Source organism: Amblyomma americanum, chromosome 10 (assembly GCF_052857255.1).
Source record: "Amblyomma americanum isolate KBUSLIRL-KWMA chromosome 10, ASM5285725v1, whole genome shotgun sequence".
Taxonomy (NCBI): domain Eukaryota; kingdom Metazoa; phylum Arthropoda; class Arachnida; order Ixodida; family Ixodidae; genus Amblyomma; species Amblyomma americanum.
The window spans coordinates 130,095,439-130,122,913 of NC_135506.1; the positions used below are offsets into that span (position 1 = coordinate 130,095,439).

Below are 27,475 nucleotides of genomic sequence, written 5' to 3' on the forward strand. Positions count from 1 at the left end.
AACCTCGCTAGTGACTTATCGTGGTCTTGCCACATTAACCGCATAATAAACTCATCTAATCGAGCAATTAGGTATCTCCGTCGTAACCTACGCATGACACCTTCTTGCTTAAAATTACTAGTTTATAAAACATTTGTGTGACCTAAACTTGAATACGCTTGCGCAATATTTGACCCCCCATCAGTCTAACCTTACCTCAGCCCTTGAATCTGTTCAAAATCGGGCCACTCGCTTTATTCTTTCAAGCTACTCGCGATACTCTAGCATATCCGCCTTGAAGTTCCAACTAAAACTTCCTTCTCTCGCTTCCCGTCACCGAATTTCACGTCTCTGCCTTTATCACAGGTTTTTCCATTGTTCACCCCGTGACAGCAAGTTCTACCAGTACGTCGAACACCCCGCACAGGCCATCCAAACAGCGTCATCACGCATCGTGCCCGCACTACTACATTTCAGAAATCATTTTTTTTGTCCACACAGCTCGCGACTGTAATGACCTTCCCTCTGACTTAGCACTAAGTCACTCGATACAGCAAGCCTTCCTAACGACTGGAAAATTGGGAAGGTGGTTCCACTTCACAAGTCCGGTGGTAAGCACTGCCTTCAAAACTTTCGTCCCATTTCGCTCACCAGCACATGCTGCAAATTACTAGAACATATCATTTTCAAGAATGTCGTTACCTTTCTCGATGAGATTTCATTTTTCACGCCTGCGCAACATGGTTTTCGTCGAACATACTCCTGTGAGACTCAATTACTTGCCTTTACTGATAAGCTATACCGCATACTTTACAACTCATCTTGCGCTGACTGCATTTTTTTGAACTTTTCAAAAGCCTTTGATAAAGTATGCCATAAATTGTTACTACATAAACTGAGCCATCTTAATCTCGATCCTAACGTCTTCCAATGGATTAAATCTTTCCTTTTAAACTGTTGGCAAATCGTGCATGATAACACTAATTCACCGATTGCTAACAACGTGCTATCTGTTTTTCCACAGGGATCGGTCCTTGGACCACTCCCATTATTAATCTATATTAATGACCTGTAAGGCGGGGGTTTATTTAAAAGAGCTGGGAGGAAGGGAGCAGCGGCGAGAACAATCCGAGGGCAACCAGGTCGGGCACAGGCACACGTGGCGATAGCAATACGGCTGACGCGCAGGGCCATCTTCGTTTTCACGAGTCATCTGCTTCGTCTGGGTCATCTTCTTCACAATCACCCCCGGGGTGAAGAGGAGCCATCCTAGCGACTTACGGCGACTGCAATATGGAGGGGTTGTAGTAAGGCTTGAGACACTGGATGTGAACTGTATCGCGGCCGCGGCGGCGGAGATCGGGAGATGGCGTGAGGGGTACGGCGACGGAATTAACGGGAGATGTGCGCTCCAGGACACGGTACGGGCCGTGATACTTGGCGAGAAATTTCGAGGAGAGTCCGGGAGTACTTGATGGTACCCAGAGCCACACAAGCGCACCAGGAGAGAAGTGCGATGTGGTGTGAGCGTTGTCGTGGCGGAATTTCTGGCGAGACTGGGCGTCAGTTGTGAGTGACCGGGCGATTTGGCGACAATCTTCTGCGTGTTGCGCGGCTTCGGAAACAGGGGTATATTCGGAGGCGTCAGGTTGGTAAGGCAGAATGGTGTCTATGGTAGCAGATGGATGACGGCCGTGAAGAAGAAAAAAGGGAGAGAAGCCAGTGGTGGACTGCTGTGTGGTGTTGTAGGCGAAAGTCACATAAGGGAGGATGAGATCCCAATTCTAGTGGTTGGATGCGAAGTACATAGAGAGCATGTCCCCGAGGGTGCGGTTAAATCGCTCGGTGAGGCCGTTGGCCTGCGGATGATAGGCGGATGTGGTACGATGGATTATGTTGCACTGGCGGAGCAGGGCGGTGACGACATCGGACAAAAAGGCGCGTCCGCGGTCGCTAAGCAGTTCACGAGGTGCACCGTGACGAAGGACGAAACGTTGCAAAAGGAAGGAGGCAACGTCTGTCGCTGTGGCAGACGGAAGAGTGGCGGTTTCGGCATATCTCGTGAGATGATCAACCGCAACGATAGCCCAACGGTTGCCGGCCGCAGTGTACGGAAGCGGGCCGTAGAAATCAATTCCGATACGGTCGAAAGGGCGTGGTGGGCAAGCGAGTGGCTGCAACTCTCCAGCAGAACGATGAGGAGATGGCTTGCGACGTTGACAGGCGAGACAGGCGCGTACGTATTTAAGTACGAAGGTGTAGTACATGCCGCGCCAGTAATAGCGCAGCCGGATGCGGGTGTATATCTTGAAAACTCCCGCGGGACCGGATGACCGGATTGTGGGTCAGCGTGGAAATAGGCGCATATGTTCGTGCGCAGGTGGCGAGGAATAACGAGTAACCACTTGCGGCCGTCGGTGCTGTAGTTCCGGCGATAGAGGAGGTTATCGAGAATCACGAAGTGGGAAGCATGGCGGCGGAGAGCACGGGATGGAAAAGCAGCCGTGGGGTTGGAGAGAAAGTCGAGAAGAGAAGCGATCCAGGGGTCAGTACGTTGCGCTGAGGGCATGTCGCTAATGTGAAGGAACGACGGGGAGACGTCAGAGGTGGAAAGGCTGGCGATCTCGGCTGGAAGTGGGCAGCGGGACAGGGCATCAGCGTCTTGATGCTTGCGGCCGGAACGATAGACCACGCGGATGTCATATTCTTGCAGACGAAGAGCCCACCTGGCAAGGCGGACGGATGGGTCTTTCAAGGAAGAAAGCCAACAAAGCGCATGATGGTCCATCACAACGTCAAAAGAGCGGCCATAGAGGTACGGGCGGAATTTGGAAAGGGCCCATACGATGGCCAAACACTATTTTTCGCCTTCGTAAGTGTGCGCCTTGCGTAGGCAACAACGTATTCATCAAAACCACAGAAGCGCTGGTCGAGTACGGCGCCGAGGCCGACACCACTGGCGTCCGTGTGGACCTCGGTAGGAGCGGTCGAGTCGAAATGGCGCAGTATGGGCGGCGCTGTGAGGAGGCGGCGCAAGGTGTTATACGCATCGTCTTACGCCGGAGACCACTTCGATTAGTCGGAACTGCCGGACAGTTGTGTTAAAGGCGCAGCAATCGAAGCAAAGTTGCGAATAAACCTCCGAAAGTAAGAGCACAGACCTAAGAAGCTGCGCAAGTCTTTGATGGAAGTGGGTTTGGGAAAGTCTGCGAAAGCGCGAAGTTTAGCTGGGTCGGGACGAACGCCTTGCTTAGAGACAACTTGTCCTAAAATTGTCAGCTGACGCGCAGCAAAACGGCATTTCTTCAAGTTGAGCTGCAGGACAGCGTCAGAAAGGCCGGTCAAAACGTGCTTCAGGCGGGATAGATGGGTTTCAAAGTCGGGGGAAAAGACGGCTATTTCGTCGAGATAGCACAGACACATTTTACACTTGAGTCCACGCAAAATGGTGTCCATCATCCGTTCGAAGGTTGCAGGGGCATTACAAAGACCGAATGGCATCACAGTAAATTCATACAATCCATCGGGTGTCACAAAAGCAGTTTTGGGACGATCGGCCGCTTCCATGGCTACCTGCCAGTACCCAGAACGTAAATCGAGGAAGGAAAAGAGCTCCGCCCCTTGCAAACAGTCCAGAGCGTCATCTATGCGGGGGAGCGGATACACATCCTTGCGCGTTATCTGATTAAGGCGGCGGTAATCGACACAGAAGCGTATGGAGCCATCTTTCTTTTTCACAAGGACAACAGGCGATGCCCAAGGGCTACTTGAGGGCTGAATGACGCCGTTTTGAAGCATTTGGTCGACTTGCTCTGTAATAGTCTGGCGCTCGGTTGGAGACACATGATAGGGGCGCTACCGCAGCGGCGCGTGGGCACCAGTGTCGATGCGATGGGTGACGGTGGAAGTTCGGCCCAAGGAAGTCTGGTGAGCGTCGAAGGAGGAGCGAAATTGATGAAGGAGGTCGAGAAGCTGTGTTCTGTGCGGCGGGGGAAGATCGGCATCGATGGAGCGGAAGAACAATTCGGTAGAAGAGCGATCTGGCGTAGAGGCAGAAGGGCTGAGCGCGTTCATGGCGAGGAGCGGTGTATCGTCCGTCTCCTCGCGGATTAGCAGAGATGCGATGGGCTGCACACTGCCGAGGCATTCACCAAGGCGCAGAGCGGTAGGGCAGGAAAACGGGTTAGAAACCAAAAGTATCGAAAGGCCAGCGGACACAGTCAGTACGGCGTATGGCAGAGGGAGACGCTTGCGGTGCAGAAAAGTATGGCCTGGAGTAAAGAGGACAGTGGCGCCACCGATAGAGTCGCAAGAGAAGTGTACAAGAACGGAAGAGCACGGGAGAATGTCGATGTCTTCGGCGGCGAGGGCTTTAACACAGGCAACAGGAGGAGTAGCGTCCAGAACAGGATTGGGCAGAGAAGAGAACCCGACTTCCGCTCGAGCACAGTCGATGATAGCTTCATGGACGGAAAGGAAATCTTAGCCCAGAATAACAGGATGGGAACAGGAAGGCAGCACGACGAATTCTATCGTGTAGAGGGAGTCCTGAATCACAACTCGAGCGGTACACGCTGCGGACGGCTTGATGTGCTCAGGCCTGGCCGTACGCAGCGACAGTCCAGCAATCGGCGTCTTTACCTTCTTCAACGAACTACAAAACTTTTCGTCCATAACAGAAATCGCAGCACCGGTGCCCACAAGGGCCAAGACAGCAATGCCCTCGACAGAAATTTCGATCAGATTAGCAGGGGATATGTGAGGCCTTGGAAAGTTCGACGGGGACGCAGTTCTTCCCTCAGGAACTGCGGCACCTAATTTTCCTCCTGAGGGAGATTGGGGCGACGTCGCATAGGAGAAACGGAGCGGCGCCTCGGTGAAGGTGAACGGCGTCTAGAAAGGGCTGAACGGTCAGGAGAAAAAGGATGACTAGAGGGCGGCTCAGCAGATCCGGAGTACTGACTCGTGGAAGGCCAGTAGGCAGTAAGGCAGCAATTGTAGCAGATAGGCCTGTTGTCGATGGTGCGCCAGGGATTGCTGAGTCGCGGAGCCGGCAGAAGAGAAGGAGCCACCGCTCGCGCAGGTGTTGGAGGCAAAGCATAGGTAGGCGGTCGAGGTCTGGCGACGACGTCCGCGTATGATAGCGGAGCGGCCATAGGGGGCGGCGTCTGGGCGACAACGTCCGCGTATGTCAGCGGAGCGGCGACAGGTGGTGGGGGATGGGCGGGCGGAAGAGCCTCGGCAACCTGCTCTTGGATGGCGTGTCGAAGGGCCGGAGCCAAATCTGGAGCTTGCCCTGTAGGGTTCGGCAGAAGAGAAAGCTGACGCGCTACTTCTTCCCGAACAAAGTCTTTGATTTGATGTAGCAGCGATGAGGTGTCAGGTGCTGGTGTCAGTCCAGCAAGCGACTCAACCTGTCGAGGGTGCTGCCGAGTCAGGAGCCTCTGCTTCCGCAGCTCCTCGAAGCTTTGGCAGAGGGTGACGACTTCAGCAACGGTGCGCAAGTCGCGAGCTACCAGCATCTGAAAGGCGTCGTCGTCAACACCCTTCAAAATGTGTTTAATCTTGTCAGCTTCTGACATGTTGAGGTTGACACGCTTGCATAGGTCAATGACGTCTTCGATGTAACTGGTAAAGCTTTCGCCGACCTGCTGAGACCGTTCACGCAAGCGTTGTTCGGCGCGGAGTTTCCGAACAGCAGGACGACCAAACACTTCGGAGAAGGTTGTCTTGAAAGCAGACCAGGTGCGAATGTCCACCTCGTGGTTCCGATACCACAGGTTAGCCACGCCGGTGAGATAAAAAATTACGTTATTTAGTTTGGTGGCATTGTCCCGTATGTTGTAAAGGCTCACCCTCTCGTAAGACGTGAGCCAATCTTCGACATCCTGCTCATCGGTCCCACTGAAGATGGCCGTGTCCCGTTGGCGAAGGGAGCCGGCGCAGGTAACAGCTGGGCCCACTTGCACGGCTTGATGTTGAACATCGTGAGGCATCGCAGGTGGCGGGTGAGTACGGTTGCGCAATTCCAGGGCTGTTATTCCGGCTCCTCCACCAAATGTAAGGCGGGGGTTTATTTAAAAGAGCTGGGAGGAAGGGAGCAGCGGCGAGAACAATCCGAGGACAACCAGGTCGGGCACAGACACACATGGCGATAGCAATACGGCTGACGCGCAGGGCCATCTTCTTTGTTTTCACGAGTCATCTGCTTTGTCTGGGTCATCATCTTCTTCACAGACCTTCCTTCTGCCATATCTTCTAACATTCACCTTTTTGCTGACGATTGTGTAATATTTCGGGAAATAAATAACGTCAACGATGATGACAGTGTCCAGTCAGACCTAAATTTGGTGTCAAACTGGTGCACTACATAGTATATGAAATTAAACACTAATAAATGTAAAGCTTTGCGTGTTTCCCGGACATGTAACGCTCTTACTTCATATTATCTTGATGGCACTCCTTTTGATTGGGTAAAAACATATAAGCACTTAGGAATTCATATCCCTCAAAATTTAACATGGTCTATCCATATTGACTACGTGATTAATAACGCTAACCGCATGTTAGCATACTTACGTCGCAATTTCTCTACCGCTCCCTCATCCCTTAAACTTCTACTCTATAAAACACTCATACGTCCTAAACTAGAATATGCAGCATCAATATGGGACCCTACGCATGAAAACCTCACATATTCCTTGGAATTAGTCCAAAATAATTCCGTTCGCTTCATTCTTTCAAATTACAACCGTACGGCAAGCATCACAGCCATGAAATCTAACGTCTCACTCCCACCGTTACAATCTCGGCGTAAAATTGGTCGCCTAACGCTATTTCACAAGCTATATCATCACGTTGCGCGGCAACAACTATTTCATGTCACCTCCCGAATACATTTCACGTCGCATCGATCACCGCCACAAGGTTGGCATCCCAACATGCCACACCAAATCTTCTTTTCAGTCATATCTTCTCCGCACATCTGTGGAGTGGAACCGCCTTCACCCCGATATTGCAGCCATTCCTGATAATAAAATCTTTCATAAGGCTGTAGCTAAAATTGTTTATTTTGAAGAAAGTTGATTGTGTGTTTTATATGGTTCCACTGTATTGTATACATTGTTTCTATACTATTTACATTTTCTGGATGTTGTTATTTTTATTATTCTGGAGGAAATTTATTTTGTAATACCTGTTTTCACTGTATTCAATTTCATTGTTGTTTATCCTAATTAACCCACTCCCCTTTGTAATGCCTTTGGCCCTGAGGATACAATAAATAAATAAAGAAATAAATAATCCTTGATCCAGCCCATTTCAAGACTGCCATCGAGGAAGCCATGTGATCGTCATGATTCCCATGTAATATTCATTGTTAACCACTGTTCTTGCGCCCACTCCTCATGTAATGTCCCGTCGGGGACCCATAAGGTTCAAATAAAGAAATTCTCCTGGTTAACCTCTCTGCCTTTCCTCCTCCTCCTCCTCCTCCTCCTCCTCCTCCTCCTCCTCCTCCTCCTCCTCCTCCTCCTCCGCCGCCGCCGCAGATTTATTTACATGACTGTTTTTATCTCTAAGCTATAGGGCCTCAAGAAGAGCGACTATGCCTGCATCGACATCGGGATGGATACCATCACATTTTAGTATGAGGTGTTGTGTTGTTTCTACAGATTTACCACACGCAGCACATGTGTCATCTTCTTCGTTAAATTTCTTTTTGTAGCTGCGCGTTCTAAGACGTCCTGACCTAGTTTCAATGAGAAGGGCACTGCCTCTTGAGTTATCACAAAACGCTTCCTTCCTGATATGCCTTCTCTAGTATCGATATAGTTGCACACCATGCTTCTTTTCCATTGAATTTATCCAACTTTTACCTTCCGCATTTTTAAACTGTCGTTTAATGTTCTTCCTTTCTCCGTCCTCGTGTCTGGCATGCTTACTAGTCAGCTTCCTAGTTTTTTTCCGCCATTCTCAATCAACGCTCTTTCTGTATAGGTATTTAAATACCTTAGCTGCCCACCTGTTACCGTCCAATTTCCCGAAATGTTCTACGTATAGTATTTTACTCTGAGCTTCCGGGGCTTCGAACGATGCCCAGTCCATATCCCCCTGTACTGCCTCGTTTGTGGCTTTCCCGTGGGCACCAACTGCAAATCTTCAAACAGCTCTCTGATTTACTTCAAATCTCGACTGAACTTCTGCCCTTAAGCACAGAACCGCATTCCCGAAAGTAAGCCCTGGCACCATTATTCCTTTCCAAATACCTCTGAGGACTTCATACCTGTTGTACCCCCCCCCCCCCCCCCCCCCAATGCCCTATGTTTCATTATCCCGGCATCTCTTTGCCCTTTTGCTATGACACTCTTTTTTTCTGTGTACATTTGCCCTTCATTTACCCATACCACGAGATATTTGTATTCGGGATTTCATGGCCTTGTATTGTAAGCTCCTGATAAGTTGTATCGTTGAAAATCATGGCACCTGACTTAGTTGCGCTAAAACTGAAACCTAGACTGCCTCCTTCGTCTCCACAGCAATTAACCAGAGTTTGCAATTCTTCCTGGCTATCTGCTAACAGTACAATATCGTACGCATAGATTAAACCCGGTAGTCGTTGCCCAACAACCATTCCGCCTGATCTGTACAACAGATTATTACCGAGATTGCTTCCTTGTAGCCTTCTTTTCATGCTTATTATATAAAGCATGAACAGCAGCAGTCATGGAGGACAACCTTGCCTTAGTCCTTTGTGTACCTCGAAAGTTATCGTACTGTTAATTTCTTCCCATGCTATTTCAACTTTATTTTCTCGATATATTTCCTCTAGAAAATAAATTACCTCATGACCGATACCTTCATCATTTAATCAGTTCCACAGGAGTTCCCTGTTCACATTGTTCAGGTTAACTCTTACGGGCACCAGATGGCGCCACATGCAGGCCAGATGCGCTAGCTGCGCGTACGCCTGCCGCGTCAGGATCAATCAGCATTAGGGCTGACGTGCGGTGGAAAAGCCGTGCGTGTTGTAACGCTAATTGATGGCTGGCCGGCAGAGGTTGGGACACCAGACACACGGACCACTTGATACTTTTCTGTAAAGGGCTTCACCCTACAGTGGAAAGCAGCGGGGCTGATTTATCCACAGCATTGGGGTTTAAGGACACTTTAGGGAAAGTAGAATTTAAGAGGGCGGAAGTAACCAAGCGGAGGTTATCTGATTGGTGGCCAAAATAAGACAAGAGTAAAATTTCACAAGTCATGGCTAGGTGGCTTGAACCACCGCCGGATTCAAAGAGTTCATCCTTTCCATCCATCCATCCATCCATCCATCCATCCATCCATCCATCCATCCATCCATCCATCCATCCATCCATCCATCCATCCACCCACCCCATCCATCCATCCATCCATCCATCCATCCATCCATCCATCCATCCATCCATCCATCCATCCATCCATCCATCCATCCATCCATCCATCCATCCATCCATCCATCCATCCATCCATCCATCCATCCATCCATCCATCCATCCATCCATCCATCCATCCATCCATCCATCTATCCATCCATCCATCCATCCATCCATCCGTCCGTCCGTCCGTTCATTCGATCCTGGAGTTGCTGTTGACGTTCATGATAAACTGAAGTCATCCTTCCTTAAGGAATGGCTTAAGCTATAACTATACAGAAATAAAAGGTGGGCTATTGCGAGAAAAATTCCGGAAAAAATCGTCGATGATTCCATAGACAGAGCTGGCAGACAGAACCGGGAAGAGATTCTCAGGAGCTCCAATGCTACCGACAAATATAGCCGCACGAATATAATTCTAACGCACTCTACCCCTGTTCCAAATGTCTCGCACATTCTAGCAAGACACTATAAAATACTCACCCTAAGTGAACGCTGCAAATCTACTTTTACGGAGCCACCGTGCACCGACGAAACAGAAGCATTCGCGACACTTCAACTTCGTCCAAAATTAGCATTGCAGGGCGCACGGGCTGCGCACCCTAAAATAAGCCTCATTTTCAGTTCTGCGCCCAGATGACCGCATGATACGCTGCCTGCAGCACAGCCTCCGACTTCTTGAGTGTTCGACCTGTCAGCTTCAATATGTCGGCCAAACATAGACGCGCTTCCGAATACGGCTCAAAAATTCTCGTACACTTCCTAAATCTCTGCCTAATCTCTCCTTATCCAGGCATGTAAAACATTGCTGGACATGAATTCAGCTACCTCAAAATAACCATCCTCTAATCAAACTTCCGCACGCATCATGACAGAGCAGTGTGAGAACCGTATCTCATCTATAAATTCAAACAATCTTCCTCGAGACTTAATGAGGGCCCTGGGAAACTCCATTGTGTACCTAAAGAATGAAATTCATACTTAAATTCGCAATTTAGCATGAAAAACATGCTGATCCCTCTTCTTAGTCATGAGCCGCAATAGTGGTGCATCTCCAGAAAAGTTTTTCCAGTTTTTTTTCAGTCTTAATTAATTTTTACGATTACAATTTAATTTGTATTCTATCTTTTGCACATCGGTTATTTTATTATCATTCTCATCTGTCCTGCACACACTAAGCTGAGTCACTGGGTGGGGTTGACGGGTCACCCCAAGCACGTCTAGTATGTATTCACAAACAATAAATATCCGAGGACAGATTGACATAATTTTTTTAGACTTCGCCAAAGCGTTTGATAAAGTATCACATCCGAAACACTTGCTAAAAATGGATGCAATATTTAGAAACCCCAATTTTACTAAATGCTTTACATCCTACCTTCAGTCTCATGAGCAGTATGTTGAAATAAAAAAAATTAAATCTGGGCCTAAACCTGTTTGGTCTGGAGTAACTCAAGGCAGTGTTCGGGGCCTCTGTTACTTCTAATCTTTTTTAATGCTTTGTCTTGTGATATAACCGTTCCAATAAGATTGTTCGCAGACGACTGCGTCATATATAATAGGGTTGACTCTTTAAGTGACCAGCTAGACATTAACAACTTACAAAAAATTCTAAACTGGTGCAATGAATGCCAAATGTCACTGAACCCAGTAAAATCAGCCTGTATGACTATCACAAAGAAGCCGCACCTGAGCTATAATTACAGTATTGGTCCACACGAACTAAAAAGGGTTACAGAATATAACTATCGAGGCTTAATATTCACTCCAGGTTTGAGGTGGAACACGCACATCAATTAAGTAAGTTGTAAGGCAATTAAATTTCTGTGGGGACTCAGGCGCAGACTGTATAATGCAACACCTGAAGTGAAAACCATAGCCTATAAGATGCTAATAAGGCCAATTATTGAATATTCAAAAATAATATGGGACCCACACACTGCAACTAACAGACATAAATTGGACAGGATTCAACGACTGGCTTCGAGGTTCATATTTAATAAATACCAGCGCGGGCACTCTCCTACTGAACTATGCAGGCGTGCAAACCTTCCCCCCTTAGAAGTAAGGACGAAGTTTGATCGATTAAAATTTTTATTTCTAATTATTCATAACCAGGTTAAGACTAACTTACCTGAATTTTGTGCGATTTCACTTGACCAACTCTCCAGACAAAGGCACAGTTCATACATACAGCCACCGGTTACACGCATTGATACGTTCAAATACAGCTTTTTCGAAGGGCGATTAAGGATTGGAAAGAACTACCGCATTCAGTTGCCATATCTTCATCTGTCAGTGCTTTTACTGCTGGGTTAGAGGCTCTAATCTTCCATGACATGATTGCGTCTATGTAGATTCTGTTTCTGATGCGTATAATACGAGCGTTTTTTTCCTCACTTGTTCACTGCGTGCATCTTATAACATATACTACCTCTGCTTTGCATTGTCGTTATCTTTTTGTTGTTGACTTGGAGCGGGACTTGCCTTTTCTTTGTTGTGTATATTTTTTTCTCCACTCCTGTAAAAGCCCTTCTTGGGCTGACAGTAACAATAACCAAACAAACAAACTGGAAGCAAGGGCACAAAGGTGCTGGGTCCACATTGTAAGGGGCTTTACCACATTTTCTCAGTTCTTTTCTCCACCCCTCATCACTCCTTTGGCCAGGCATACACATGCCTGTGATGAAGACGTCAAGCGCACCATTTTTAGGTAGAGTTATGGGATACTCCGCCCACATAATCGTCGGGGCCGTGCCTTACCCTAGATTCGAAGATCGGTACCTCCCTTCTGATACAGCTCTTCCTGGAAACTCTCGGTGTTATGCATGTACTTCCTTCAATAAAAGGAAGCACTTATCGAATCAAGAAAACGTGTTTTGATCAAAGCACGACCCGCTACGGAAAATGAATTTATCGGAAACTCCACTGTAAAGGAATATGTGTGTGTTCCACTGTTTTGCACTATGGGCTGTGAGTGTGTGTGTTTCGGCGTTTTCTACTGTGCCCGAAGTACGGCCACTGGACACCCTTCTAGACTCTGACTTATCACGCACCAAGCTCCTGGGTGCAACTTTCGTCACTTTTTCTCTCCTATTTTCTCTTTGGGGGGGAGGGGGGACGAGGTTAAATCGGGCGCATTGTAGCAGCCTTTTTCCAACCCCATAAATACTAGTCTCTCTGTCTCTCTGACACACACACACACTGCGTTTCGAATAAACACCTTTACAAAGTATATATATATATATATATATATATATATATATATATATATATATATATATATATATATATATATATATATATATATATATATATATATATATATATATATATATATATATATTAGCAGAAAAGGTAAAGTAAATGAGGGGCTCGTTTGAAAAACTTATGAAGGGAGCCAACAGTCACCGAAACCAAGGTGCATAGGGGAATGTTAAATTTTTTTTATGTAGTGCTGATCAGTGGGATAATAATACTTCGATTATTCTATCGCGTAAAGGCAATTACTTATAAAGCAGCAGAAAGAAAAACTATGCCGCCGGTGGGATCCGAACCCACGACCTCCGAATATCGCGTCCGGTGCTCTACCAACTGAGCTACGGCGACGGCTCTCGCACAGTTTCCGCCCTCGCCATTAGATGACGTTACAGGATGTGCTACGTCTGTCGCTATGGACGAGGGTGGCGCTGGTGAGCACTCTCAAGGTTCGCTTACACCCAGTAAACGTAAATACTCACGAGAGCAGCAGATTGGACAGCCGTCGCCGTAGCTCACTTGGTAAGAGCACCGGACGCGATATTCGGAGGTCGTGGGTTCGGATCCCACGGGCGGCATAGTTGTTTTCCTGCTGCTTTATAAGTAATTTCCTTTACGCGATAGATTAATCGAAGTATTATTATCCCACTGATCAGCACTACATAAGAAATTTAACCTTCCCATATGCACCTTGGTTTCGGTGACTGTTGGCTCCCTTCATAAGTTTGGCAAACAAGCCCCTCATTTTCTTTACCTTTTCTGCTAATAACTTAACGAGGGTCTCGGTTCTGGCAGTATTGATGCCATAGGTAGCATAAAAGGGCTCCCGCACAGTTTCCGCCCTCGCCGTTAAATGACGTTCCACGTCACACTCGCGGTGTTACAGGACGTGCTACGTCCGCCGCTAAGGAACGAGGGTGGCGCTGGTGAACACTCTCAAGTTTCGCTTACACCCAAAAAACAAATACCCGCAAGAGCAGCAGATTGGACGGCCGTCGCCGTAGCTCAGTTGGTAGAGCACCGGGCACGATATTCAGAGGTCGTGTGTTGGGATCTCACCGGCGGTTTCTGCCGCTTTATAAGTAATTTTCTTTAAGCGACAGAACAATCAAATTATTATTCTCCCATTGATTTGGACTACAAATACAAAGAACAGAAGCATTCCCCTTTGCACCCTGGTTTCGGTGACTCTTGGCTTCCTTCATATATATATATATATATATATATATTGCAGTGAAGAAGGCCACAGCGCGCCAACGCCAACGCCAACGACGATTTTGAGGTTTGGGCGGCCTCGGCTACCGGCTGCCGCGCGTTGGGGAGCTCGAGCTCGCTCTTGAAGTCCGTACTGGTGCCGCCACTGGTATTAATATATATATATATATATATATATATATATATATATATATATATATATATATATATATATATTGTTACGGTGTGGGATGCCACGGGGTGGCCACGGGCCCGCCCAGAGAAATATCGCAGCAGTACGGAGGAGAGCCGGCGAAGCACGACCGGCGGCGGCCAAGCTTTCTCGTTCTATCTCCCTCGTGCTAGAGCCGCGCGCTCGCCGCTCGCGCTCGCTCTCCGCCTCTTCTTTTATTCCCCTTTCACCTTTCCACCGGGGGGGGGGGGGGGGGGGCGGAGAAGTAAGGCCGTGCTTTGATGCAGGGTTTCCTGGGGCGATGCAATGTGGGCTCGCAGATAGGAAACGGTCACACTCTTCGTTGAATTCGAAGTGTGTGAGCTGGGCGAAGGTGTCTGCAGTCGCCGAAGAAGGTCCCACACCGGTTAGGCTAACTTCAGGGAGTTTTATGCATATTGAGCGGCGATCCGTTTATGGGACTGCATTGCGTGGGGAAGGCATGGAGCCAGCAGGCGACGACGGCACTGATGAGGACCCGGTAGCTAAGTCGGAGTCACCGCAGGCGCCGTAGACATATCGCTTCATGTTTGAAACATGCTCTGGGAAAATGTGGTGCACACCGCAAGGTTGATGCTCTGGCAGGTCTTCGAGGCGGTATGTCACGGGGCCGAGTCGGGCAACGACACGGTAAGGGCCGCGGTATCGGGGCAAGAGCTTTGCGGCACGGCCAGTCGCACGGATGGGGCGGCGAACGAGGACCAAGTCACCGGGCCGGAAGGGGGGATGTGGTGGTGCTGCCGCGTTGGCCGCTTGCACACGCGCGTGAGCCGTGAGGAGGTTGCGCTGGGCGTCGAGGCGGGCGGAATGAAGTCGTTGAGCAGATTGAGTTGGTGACGCAGTAGGATGGGGAAGGCCCAACTGCGCGTCGAGAGGGATGGAGGGCGTTCTGCCATAGACGACGGAGAACGGCGTCACATGCGTTGTTTCTTGCGCTGCAGTGTTGACTGCAAAAGCTGCAGCAGAAACAAAACGATCCCAGTTTGTGTGGGACGGAGCGACGTAGGATGCGAGTATATCCGTGAGGGTACGGTTAACACGCTCCACGAGGCCATTGCACTGCGGATGATTGACGGATGTAGTGGAATGCGCAATGCCGAAGGAGCGGAGGGCTCGCTCGAATTCATGGGACATAAAGCAGCTCCCACAGTCCGTGATGAGGCGCCGGGGAACACCGTGCCGAAGAACGAGATGCTGTTCCACAAACGCGACGGCATGAGCGGACGACGTGTCTGGAACGGGCAGTGCTTCGACCCACTTGGAGAAGTAGTCGATCGCAACCAGAACATACCGGTTGCCGGCACGCGTCTTCGGAAACGGGCCCAAATGATCCAGTCCAACCAGCTTGAAAGGTGAACTTGGCGGCGAAAAAGCCTGCGGGGGTGGCTTGGTTACACCTGTGGACGGTTTTCTGTACTGGCATGTCTGGCAGGACGCCACGTGTTCCTTGACATCTCTGGACATATTAGGCCACCAAAACCGCTCCGACACTCGTGCGTAGGTCTTGCCGCGACCAAGGTGACCAGCCGTGGGAGCGTAGTGTAAGCCGCGCAAGATTTGCGACCGCAGTGTTGCCGGCACAACTGGCAACCAGACGGGTGGTCGACCACGGAGCCGCTTCACATGACACAAGAGGTCGTCCTTCATTCGATAGACCCGGCGTAGTTGGCGGAGGCCTGCGCCGGCGGCGGTGCCAAGGGAGTGGATTATGGCAGCAATGGCGGGATCTTGCGTTTGTGCACTCCTCAGGTCCGTCAAAGCCGTCACGGAACAAGGGTGGCGAGAAAAGAAATCGGCATCTTGATGGGCAGAGCCGCGCCGATGCACTATTGTGAAATTGTACTCTTGAAGTTGCAGGGACCAGCGTGCAATCTTGGCATTCTAATGTTTGGCGGACTGCAGCCAAGTGAGAGCGCTATTGTCCGTGACTATGGTGAAGTGACGGCCGTACAGGTAGGGACGGAACTTCTCGACGGCCCAGACAACGGCGAGGCACTCGAGTTCTGAAGAGTGGCGGCGGCGCTCAACGTCGGAAAGCTGGCGGCTGGCATAAGCTAGGACTTTGTGGTCACCAGACTCGTCTTCTTGCAGGAGGACAGCGCCGAGCCCATCTTGGCTGGCATCCGTGTGGAGGACGATGGGGGCCGATTCGTCGTAATGGGCCAATGTAGGAGGCTCGAGGAGGGCGTGCTTGACGTCAAGAAACGCGAGCTGTTGGGCCTGCGTCCAACTCCACGGTACATTCTTCTTCAGCAGCGCGGTCAATGGAGCGCTGCGCTTGGCAAAGTCCGGAATGAAACGACGGAAATACGAAGCAAATCCAAGGAAACTTTTGAGCTCCTTGGCGGTGGTGGGAGCTTCGTAAGCTGTAAGCGCTTTTAGCTTTTCAGGGTCGGGACGGATGCCATGCCGGCTCACAACGTGACCCAAGTACGTCACCTCCGCGAAACCGAAGAAACATTTTTTTGGTTTTAAGCGAAGCCCAGCAGAGGTAAGGGCTTCGAGGACGAGTTTGAGGCGTCTCTGGTGTTCTTCAAATGTAGCCGCGTAGACAATTACGTCATCCAGGTAGACCAACGCCATAGTCCACTTCAAATGGCCTAAGACTCGGTCCATGAGACGCTGGAAGGTGGCTGGAGCGTTCGAGAGACCGAAGGGCATACGGTTGAACTGGTAAAGGCCGTCGGGAGTCACGAAAGCCGTCTTTTCCGCATCATCGGGGTGAACAGGCACCTGCCAGTAGCCCGAGAGCAGATCTAGCGTGGAAAAATAACGGGCCCCCTTCAGGTGGTCAAGCGCATCGTCGAGGCGAGGCAGCGGGTACACGTCGCAATTAGTAATAGCATTTAGCTTCCGATAGTCAACGCAGAAGCGGAGTGTTCCATCCTTCTTGCGCACAAGGACGACAGGGGAGGACCAAGGGCTACAAGAAGGGGCAATGATTCCCTGGTCAAGCATGTCGCACACGTGCTGCTGGATGACTCTCCGTTCGGCTGGCGCTACACGGCGAGGTTGGTGATGAACGGGCCCGCGGTTTTCGGTGTTGATCCGGTGTTGAGCCCAGGAAGTGCACCCGAGTTCACCGGCGCTGAGAGCAAGGCAACTGCGATGCTCGAGCAGCAAGGTCTTCAGAGAGGCGAGCTCCGCGCAGGTCAGGCTGGGTCCAAAGTTAAATTCTTCCCATGATAGGATCGCCGGCGCTGGAGGGTGGCGAGGCGGGGCTTCAGGTTGCAGAGACGCCACTGGTGACCCGGGGTCCAAAACTGAGGCTGTACCCAATTGCGTGCCGGGAGTCAGCGCGAGAGGTACGCTGCTGATGTTGAGTATAAATACGTGGGCCTCTCCTTTGAGCACAGGCAGAAGGCTTCGAGGGGAGGTCATCTGACGGGCTGGAGCTGAACACCGGATGGGTTCGAACAGCACGTCTGCTGTGACCGGACTGTCAAGCTTGGCATACACCCACGTTGCCGCACCCGGTGGCAGGGTCACGGCGGACGCCACAGTCACGGTAGTGACGTCGAACGGCTTGACTCGACACGGCCACTTCGTCGCGAGGTCACGCAGAGATGCTGAGGCACGCTTGGTCGCCGACACCAGGGACTGCCACAGGGCGACACCGAGGCTGGAAACCCGGCTAAGCCAGCCCGGCCCACAGAGAGTTCGGCTCGCCCGTGGTTTGGTTCTAGTAAAATTAAGGACGACTCCGGCTTGCTGGCACCACCCGCACCCGAGGACCACTGGCCAAATAGGGCTGTCTGCGACAACAAACTCGGTGGAGATGGTATTTCCAAGTGCTGTCAGGTTGACGACGACACGTCCGACTTGCTCCACAGGGGTGCCGTTAAAAGCTAAGAGCCGGGTTTTGGCGGCTGGCAGAAGCAGGTGGGGCGCGTTAGCAACAAACGATTTGTGCAGTACATTGACAGCCGCTCCAGTGTCAACCAAGACCTTTATGTGCCGGTCAAGCAGGGCGACGTCGACGAGCACGTAAGGAGCATCAGTGGTAATCGGAGCCGACGAAAGGAGGGGACGCGGAGAACGAAGGAGTGTGGGGACGGACTTTATTCGGCGGAACGGTGCCCCCGGAGTTCCGCCAAATCGTTTCCCGACGTTGGAGGGCCGGCACAGTCCCTCGCGTAGTGTCCCCGCAGGCCGCAGCGGAAGCAGGTCATGCGGACGTCGTTACGCAGGCGTCGGATAGAGGCCGCAGTTGGGGCTGCGGACCGAGGAGCCTGCACCCGGACGCTGCGCTCGACAGACGGTGGCGACCCCCGCGTGGCCAGCAAAGTCAATTCCGCCTCGATGGCGAGCGCCATAGCGGCGCGGACGGAATCAGGACGGCCAGAGCGGACCAAGCGCTGCACCTCGGGGAGTCGGATGGCGTCGACAAACGCCTCGGTGCCGACCAGGGCCACGGCGTTCTGAGGCGCTCCCGGCAGCGACTGCAGAGCCAGGCGCTCAATGGCGGCGGCGAGGTCCTGGTACGTCTCCCCGGGCTCTTGACGGCGGGCTCGCAGGCGGTGGTACTGCACACGGGGTTGACCTGAGGCACCATAGTGATCGGCGAGGAGGCCCGCCAGAACAGTGTAAGAGCCCAGCTGGTCGGGCGGCACGTTCTGCAGCAGCTCGGTGGCGCGGCCCCTCAGTTTTGCAACGAGCATCCATGCCTTCATTTGCTCGTCCCAGCCTCTCGCCGCCGCAATACCGTCCAGCTGGATGCGGTAAGCATCCCACGAGATGGTGCCGTCAAATGTGGGCAATTCCACAACGTCCAACGAACACTGCGGCGAGGACGCACCCGCGCCGAGCACGCCATTGGCGGCCACGACCGCAGGCCCAGCGACGGCAGAGCCGTAAACAGCGGCGGCGGGGACGCCCAAAGGCACCTGACCTGTGCTCGGCTCGGCTGGCACCAGGCGACGGAGTTCGCGCCGGAGAGCTTCCATCTCCCCAGCCTGGGCAGTCAGACGGGCCTCCCATGCGTCCATCCGTTGGGTGACTGTATCCAGGAGGCGCTCAACACCGGCGTCCGGCTGCTGCGAAGAGCCGAGCCTCTCCGAGCGCCTAGGTCTAGCGGCGCCGGCCGCCGCGTCGTCGGCGCTATCGGCTGGTGGTGGACTCCTGTCGTCTGGCACGTCGGGTGCTTGATTCTGGGAGCGGGTGAGCGGCATGATCCCACCGCTGCCACCAAAATGTTACGGTGTGGGATGCCACGGGGTGGCCACGGGCCCGCCCAGAGAAATATAGCAGCAGTACGGAGGAGAGCCGGCGAAGCACGACCGGCGGCGGCCAAGCTTTCTCGTTCTATCTCCCTCGTGCTAGAGCCGCGCGCTCGCCGCTCGCGCTCGCTCTCCGCCTCTTCTTTTATTCCCGTATCAATATATATATATATATATATATATATATATATATATATATATATATATATATATATATATATATATATATATATATATATATATATATATATATATATATATATATATATATATGTATGTATGTATATATATATATGTATATATATATAGCTTAGTGTGCTTGGGAGTTGCGCTGACTGAAATTGATTTTAAATGATGACAGTCATCCGCACAGGTGGGCTTAAATTCATGTTCATGTTAGTTTAAAATTCTGCTTTTCGAATTTACTCGCCGTGTAGATCCACCAAGCACAACGGCCTGAAAAATCACATTCAAGAAACGGCATTCAAAAGCACTGAGAAATTTTTCGTGCTGTATTTCTGGGAAACTCCGTGCGTCTGCTTAAAATACTTTCGAAGGATAATGAGGAATTGTCCAGTATTTAAGTGCGGAACAACGCTGGGCACAAGAATGAAGGCGCGACAAATACACGGGCACTTTCATACGACGTTTAGTGAACAAAGCATGCGGATTATATGCAGAAGACAACAGAACTCACCGAAATCAAAGGCAGTAATTATGGAAAGCAGCCGCCCCGGCATCAGGTCATTTACATTCGCGCATTCAAGAAAACCACTTCATTTTCAGATAGTGCACTTACGAAGTGATCACACAGTAAAACTAAGCATCATAAGTCCATGTGCATCGATTATCTGTGTTGCCAATTTACCTCTGTGGTTGTTCAGCACGACAGCTTGTGTTATTTAGGTTTTCAGAGGCAATCTCGGCAGTATGTCCCGAGATGTGCTGCCATGGTTTTAAAGCTGTAGGGGTGCTTCATTTCATTTAATTTTATGTGTTCTTAGTTCTCTGTGTACAGAAAGCTAAAGGATCAAGGACAAAGTGTACTAGGAAACGCATATCTGTAGTTTACACAGCGGAAATTTGTGCAACGTATCTTGTGCCATATGTCGGTGGAATAAAATATGCTACTTCTTGTGAGCAATCGACAAAAAAGTCACAGCATTCTTCTGTGCGAGAGAGCCATTCAACTTTCATCACTTTCATCACTGGTCACAGCTTTTACAAGTGTGGGAAACTTGACGCCAGAAAAAACAACGTCAACAGCCACGCGCTTTCGAACTTTCTTCAAGTTATGCGACAGTCTAGCATATACGGCTAGACGGTTACGCTTTCTTGGTGCCCATGAGACAGGCTATTACAATAACTTTTCTTTTTTCTAAGTGCATATTCCTCAACAGAGGTTAGCATGTGAAGTGGGTAACCGGCACTCATGAGGTTTGCTGCTTGCTTCTCGAAACAGCATTTTTTCGACTGCTCACAGCTCTTTGTCAATGCACTGTAAAAAGCCCATTTCACATTTCGCCTTTTTATGAGCTGAGAGTAACACGTAAAAAAAACAGTAAAAAGACATTAATGGCACATTTCCCAGGGGTTCGAAATTTCACTGCTAAAAAAATGCAGCCTGAAGTCTAAAACGCGTAGCTTACCTTGCACAGCCAATTCATAGGTCATTTCTAGCGGTTTTAGGCAGTTACTAAACCATTCCATTTTTATGAATTCTTTTGTTTTGCGCACATAATAAACAACCATTTTTTTTTAAAACACGGGTCCAAAGTCAACGCCTCTGTTTTTGTCTCGCTTCGTCTCCGTCCCTGTGCTCAGCGCTGTTCCGCACAAAATGTTGAACTAGCTAGCCCAATCGTCTACGGTAGCAGGATTCCTAAATATCCTGAACACTGATAATTAACATACCCTTCTGAGCCGAGTGTAATACAGCAACAAAAACGGTTGGCTTAGTTGAGGGCTCTTGAGCAATATTGAACTCCGATATGTATTGAATGGGCCCAAAAATCTGACGAACATTTTAAAATATTACGTACATCAAAATAGTGCTGCCAAGCGGGGATAAACCCTCAACCTGTTGGTGAATAGTGGCGCCCCAGGACCACCGAACCCCTGCGACGCGTTGCCAGTAATCACTGAACGCCATCCGAATGTTTAGCAGTTAAGCTTGATGGGCGACAGGAATTTATGTGCAGTGTCTTTAGACTGCTTTTCATGAGGTTATTGGAAGCTCTCTTACTCTCGTTGTAGGTAGTCTTCGCGCACACAATTTTGGCGCCGGCGAAGATGGTCGCAATGAATGCCATGACCAGGTCGACGCTGTTGGCCGACACGAAGGCCACCATATCCCCAGGCACGAGGCCCATCTGCTGGAACCCGGCCGCGATGCTCTCGCAGGTGCTTTTGAGTTCCGCCCCGGTGTAGCGGCGGCCCGTGGACGCATCGATCTGCACATAACGTGAGCTCCAGCGCAACTGGGCAGCGGTGTCCGCTACAAGTTTTCCCTTCATAATAAGGCCCCACAGCATATATCAGTTGTTACAACTAACACTTAAAAATTGCTAAAGACACAGTAAGAAACACTCTTGAGGAGCAAATAGCGAGCTGCGGATGACCTCAAAAATTTCGAAAACCAGGCCAATTGAATAATATTTTATTGACATTTACTAATTGAAATTTAATTAACGCAATGTGATGTTCAAGGCTAATGGTGAGTTCATAGCCGCGGATAAGATGCCTCCATATCATTTTTTAAAACGAAGAGAAGTTAGGCAGGGTTTCACCACGGTTTTACCCGAAGGTGGACCGATGGCTCTGGTACGCCGACACCAATTCTTCCGTGGCTAATGAGGCAAGTGCGCCGAGATTAATAATAATAATAATTGGTTTTTGGGGAAAGGAAATGGCGCAGTATCTGTCTCATATATCGTTGGACACCTGAACCGCGCCGTAAGGGAAGGGATAAAGGGGGGAGTGAAAGAAGAATGGAAGAGAGAGGTGCCGTAGTTGAGGGCTCCGGAATAATTTCGACCACCTGGGGATCTTTAACGCGCACTGACATCGCACAGCACACGGGCGCCTTAGCGTTTTTCCTCCATAAAAACGCAGCCGCCGCGGTCAGGTTCGAACCCGGGAACTCCGAGATCGCCAAGTTCAAATTTTGGTAATGGCCTGGGCCAAATCTGGAGGTCGCCATCATGACGGGCACACTCAGTTATAGATGGACATCTATTTTAGTCCAAATTTCGGAGTTGACCCGGACCAAAGTCGGTTGCAAAGTGGTTTTATTTATTTATTTATTTATTTATTTATTTATTTATTTATTTATTTATTTATTTATTTATTTATTTATTCAATACTGCCAGCCTTGGTAGGCCCAGACAGGAGGGGCAATACAATGACATACAAGGAGAGTTAACATTTAGCACACAAATTAAAAGATAAGCAAACCAGTGACAGCACATGCATGATTCGAACAAAAAATAAGCAAATTGAACACGTTTTTTCCCCAGAACAGGACATACAACATTCAAATTTTTTAAATAAAAACTGGCAATGCTCTTAGTGCTTATTAGACTATTGAAAGGAGGCTGGTTCCACTCTGTTATTGTTCGGGGAAAATGAGAATATTTATATATGTTGGCTCTTGCACGATAAGGTGTTAAGGACTGGGCGTGACGATGTCTTGTTAATCGCGTCACTAGTGGTTTTAAGTAAGGGTCCGGACTCATTGATAACTTCGTATTTTTCAAGAAAAAAAGAAATTTTACTCGCAAAAGCTTTCTTCGAGTTTCCAGTGTCTGTATGCCATTAACATTCATTAAAGTTGTAGGGGAATCGGTAGTGCGGAATTTAGAAAAAATAAAACGGACTGATTTCCGCTCAATAATTTCTAACGCATGTAATTTGTTTTGGTGAAAGGATCCCGCACTGTACAGGCTTATTTTAATTGCGGTTTAATGATGGATGTATAAGCTAAAAGCTTGTTTGCGGAAGGGGCTCAATTTAACTTATATCCAAGAAAACGCAGCTTACGGAAGGATGATGCACAAATGTTAGAAATGTGAGCATTGCAATTTAAGGTATTAGTTGTTGGTATACAAAGGTACTTGTAGCGCATTACTTCTGATAGGCACCGTGATTGTAGGCGGTACTAATATGGTAGACTGTATTTTATTAGTCTCATGAAAACTGTTTTTTCAGCATTTAATTTCATATCGTGTCTGCAACGCCAATCCTTAATGCTGTTGAGGTTAGAGTTGAGCACTACTTGGTGCTCCGGAGTTTTAATTTCTATGAATGAAAAGCAGTCATCCACGAACAGCCTGATTTGAACTGGTTTTGAGATCACAGTAACAATGTCGTTTATATAGATATGGAATAATAACGGGCCAAGGACGCTTCCTTGAGAGACTTCAGATGTTACCGGAAAGGAGCTTGAGGAGTGACCACCAACAAAAACAAATTGGGTTCTGTTAGTGCGGTATGCGGTAATCCATTTGGTTAAGAGAGAAGGTAGACCAGCAAATTCGAGTTTACAAGTTAGTTTGTTATGTGAAACAAGATCAAACACTTTCGTAAAATCTAAAAAAAAACTTACATCTGTTAGGGCTAATTATCAAGGACTTCTGCGAAGCTGTGCACAACTGAAGTTAATTGAGTTACCTTTGAGTAACTTTTCCTGGGTTGTGTTGTGTTGAGTTTAGTGGCGCATAAGCAACTAAGGCTATCATGCATCAAGCTCAAGGTATAAGAAATTGTTTTCTGTAGGTTTTTACAAAGGTATAAAAAATATGGCGATGTAGAGTGCCTAAAAGGTTATACACTTCTGCGCGGTATTGAGAGGAAAACAAGATTCACAAATGACCAATATTAAAGGTTTTAAAGGAGGCTGGGTACCCTCGTCAGCCGTCCTTGGCTGGGCAAGTACTGGGGGCCCCCAACCAATCAAATTGACTGAGGTGCATCAGGCAAAGTACTAGGTCATGTTTTACATATTTTTGAGAACACCAGCTTCTGTTAAAAATCTAAAAACGCAAGATATGTCCACAATTGCATTTTCACCTAAGAGCAGTGATGGATGAAAAGGGATGCATTGGTTATAAAACGGGGAGCAGCACTTTTCCGTAGCTTTTCCAGTTTAGAACATGAAATTAAAATGTGAGTGACTGTAAGTTCATCTCCACATGCACAAACTGGTTTGTCTTCTTTTGGTAGCAGAAAGTTGTGAGTAATGTGTGTGCGGCCTATACGGAAGCGGCAGATAATGACTTCGCTGAAACGCTTCTGGTGCACACATGACTTCCATTCACCGAGCACTGGTTTTATTAAGTGTAGCTTGTTATTTACTTCGCTGTCCCAAGTGGGCTGCCAAATTTTCCTTGCCTTACATTGTAGTAATTTCATGCAATCTTTATAGAGCACATTTGCAATCTTTATTTGCTTGCCACAAGTTTGAGCAGCGTACAAATGTGCTCTGTCATTGCCCTTTATGCCGGCATGACTTGGTACTCAGCAGGGTCTTATGTTTTGTCCTTGAGCTAGGGCTGTGGTAGTAATGTGCATGAGGTCGCCATTCAGTGGGGTTATTGCGTTTCTAGACTGAAGGGCTGTGAGCCCACTTAGAGAGTCTGTATAAATAATACTGTTGGCGAGGTTATCATTTAATATTTTTTCTATGGCTACCCGGATTGCGTAACATTCCGCAGTGAAGATGGAAGCACACTGTGGAAGTCTTACTATTTTATTCCAATTCCCCTGTACCACTGCACTGCCAACGTAAGCGTCTGTTTTTGAACCGTCTATATAAAAGGCTGCGTAATTACTGTACTTTTCTTCAAGTGTGAGGAATTCATGTATTATATGTTCTTGCGGAATTTGTTTTTTACGGAAGTGTGTAAGAGTGAGATCACAGATTTCTGGAAAGTTGTACCATGGCGGAAGTGGACCTCGCCTTGAAGAAATGCATGGAAATATGTCTAGTACGCCGAGGTTCTGGCACATGTCTTAAAATCGTAAGAGCAATGGACGGGTAGCTTGGCTTTATGGTTAGAGAGTACTGTATATGGGCACTCTGTAGCGGTGGTATAACGATTATGTTTGTGCAGTGAACGGATTTTTAGAATGTACGATCATGTGAGCATTGATCTTTTGTCTGTAAGTGACGGCTCGTTGGTTTCAACATAAAGACTGTTTATAGGTGACGTCCTGTAAGCACCAGTTGAAAGGCGTAAACCTAAATTGCGCATTGGGTTGAGTCGTTTCAAATACGATGTCCTTGCTGAACGATATACTATACTGTCATAGCCTAAGCAGGATTGTACCACAGAGCGGTAAATTTTTAGAAGGCTTGCCCTGTCAGAACCCCAGTGTTTATGTGAAATGACTTTGAGTATATTCAATGACCGGGAAGTTTTCTTTTTTAATGCATTAATATGAGGCAGGAAAGTGAGTTTTTTGTCAAATGTTATACCTAAAAATTTGTGCTCATTTTTAACGGGCAACTCGGTTTCGTTCAGATATGGGGTCGGATCGGCCTGTAATCCTTGTATGAGTGAGAAAATAATGGCTACTGTTTTCTGCGCAGAAAACCGGAAGCCATTTCTGTCTTCGCATGATGTCAGTTTGTTAAATGTTAATTGTGTTTGTCTTTCACATCTTGACATGTCGGATGATGTGCAAACAATCTGGAGGTCACCTACATAAAGTGAATACATAACAGACTTCGGTATAATTTTGCAAAGAGAATTCATTTTTACAATGAAGAGAGTTGTGCTTAAAATACACCTTTCAGGTACTCCAGTTTCTTGAATAAAATTCCCCGAAAGGGTTGAGCCTAGGCGGACATCAAATGAACGGTTATAAAAAAAGGTATTTTACAGAGTACAGCATTCTGCAACAGATGCCGAGCTCAGCTAAGCAACGAAGAATCCCGAACCTCCATGCTGTATCATACGCTTTTTCTAAATCGAAAAAGACTGCAAGACAGTAGTGTTTTTGGATAAAAACTTATCTGACAGTATTTTCTAGACGGACTATGGGATCTGTTGCGGAGCATCCCTTTTTAAAACCGCATTGATGGATATCTAGAAGTTCGCAGGATTGAACGAAAAAAGTTAATCTTGTATTCATGACACTTTCAAAGGATTTGGTGAGGCAACTGGTAAGGGCTATGGGTCAATAACTGCTAGAAGATGTTGGACGTTTCTTAGGTTTAAAAAACGGTACAAAAATAGCTTTTTTCCAGGCTTCAGGTATTTTCCCCGAAACCCATACTTTGTTAAAGAATCTTAAAAGTGCTTCTACAGCAGCCTCAGAAAGATGGGCAAGCATTTCATAGTGTATTTGGTCGGCTTCTGGAGCAGATTTTTTTTCGGCAGACAGTACTCTGTTTATTTCTTGGAGAGTAATTAAATTGTTTTATTCTCCTTTTCCACCTCCACTTAATAGAAGTCCTTGTTTTTCGGTTATATTTTTTTGGTTTTACGAATGACTGCATATATTGCGATGAAATGGAAACTGCAGTGTTCACCTCAAATGTCTGCCTGTTTTCTTATACTTGTTTCTGTGCCAGGTGTTGTCAGAAGAGGAACTGTGAACGACGAGAAGTTTTTGTTTAATTTTCGGACCTGCTTCCGCATTTTTTACATGTGATTTGACTGCTTATAGATGAAAAAAAACTCTGCCGTGAAGCTTTCTCGGCAATGCGACGAATGTACTGAGCTTTAGCTCTTGCCTTTTTAATTAAAAATTTACGAGATTTTCATGTGTCGGATACTTGCGAAATTTACCCCAAGCTCTATTTTGTTGGTTTTTGCTTCCTTGCACTCTTTTGCCACCACACTTTGTGCTTTTGTCGCACTACTCAAGAAGACTGCGGAGTAGCTAATTCTGCAGCCGTTACAATACCAGTGGTGAACTTTTCATTTATCTGATCGATGGTCAGGTTTTCTAAATTTATACTTTGTAAAGTGGCTTTTGCTCTAAAAAATTCCCAGTCTGCTAGCTGCAGATTCGATCGTCGTGGTTTTGTGATGATTATTTCCGGTGGAGATATTAAACTTATTATTATAGGGAGGGGATCGCTACCATATGGGTTGTCAATGACATCCCATTTAAAATCGTAAAAAAGAGATGGTGAAGTAAGCGACAAATTTGAACAGTTCATTTTCCCC

At 48.1% G+C, this 27,475-nt stretch overlaps 1 protein-coding gene across 3 annotated transcripts in view; it reads right to left on the reverse strand.

Annotated features, from left to right (window-relative positions):
- LOC144107920 (uncharacterized) overlaps positions 1-27,475 on the reverse strand; it is a 137,212-nt gene that overhangs the window by 49,246 nt on the left and 60,491 nt on the right. For all 3 annotated transcript variants that reach the window (XM_077641155.1, XM_077641154.1, XM_077641153.1), the window contains exon 3: positions 21,541-21,748. In XM_077641155.1, coding sequence (XP_077497281.1) covers positions 21,541-21,748 — 208 coding nt within the window. The remainder of the gene's footprint in view (positions 1-21,540; positions 21,749-27,475) is intronic.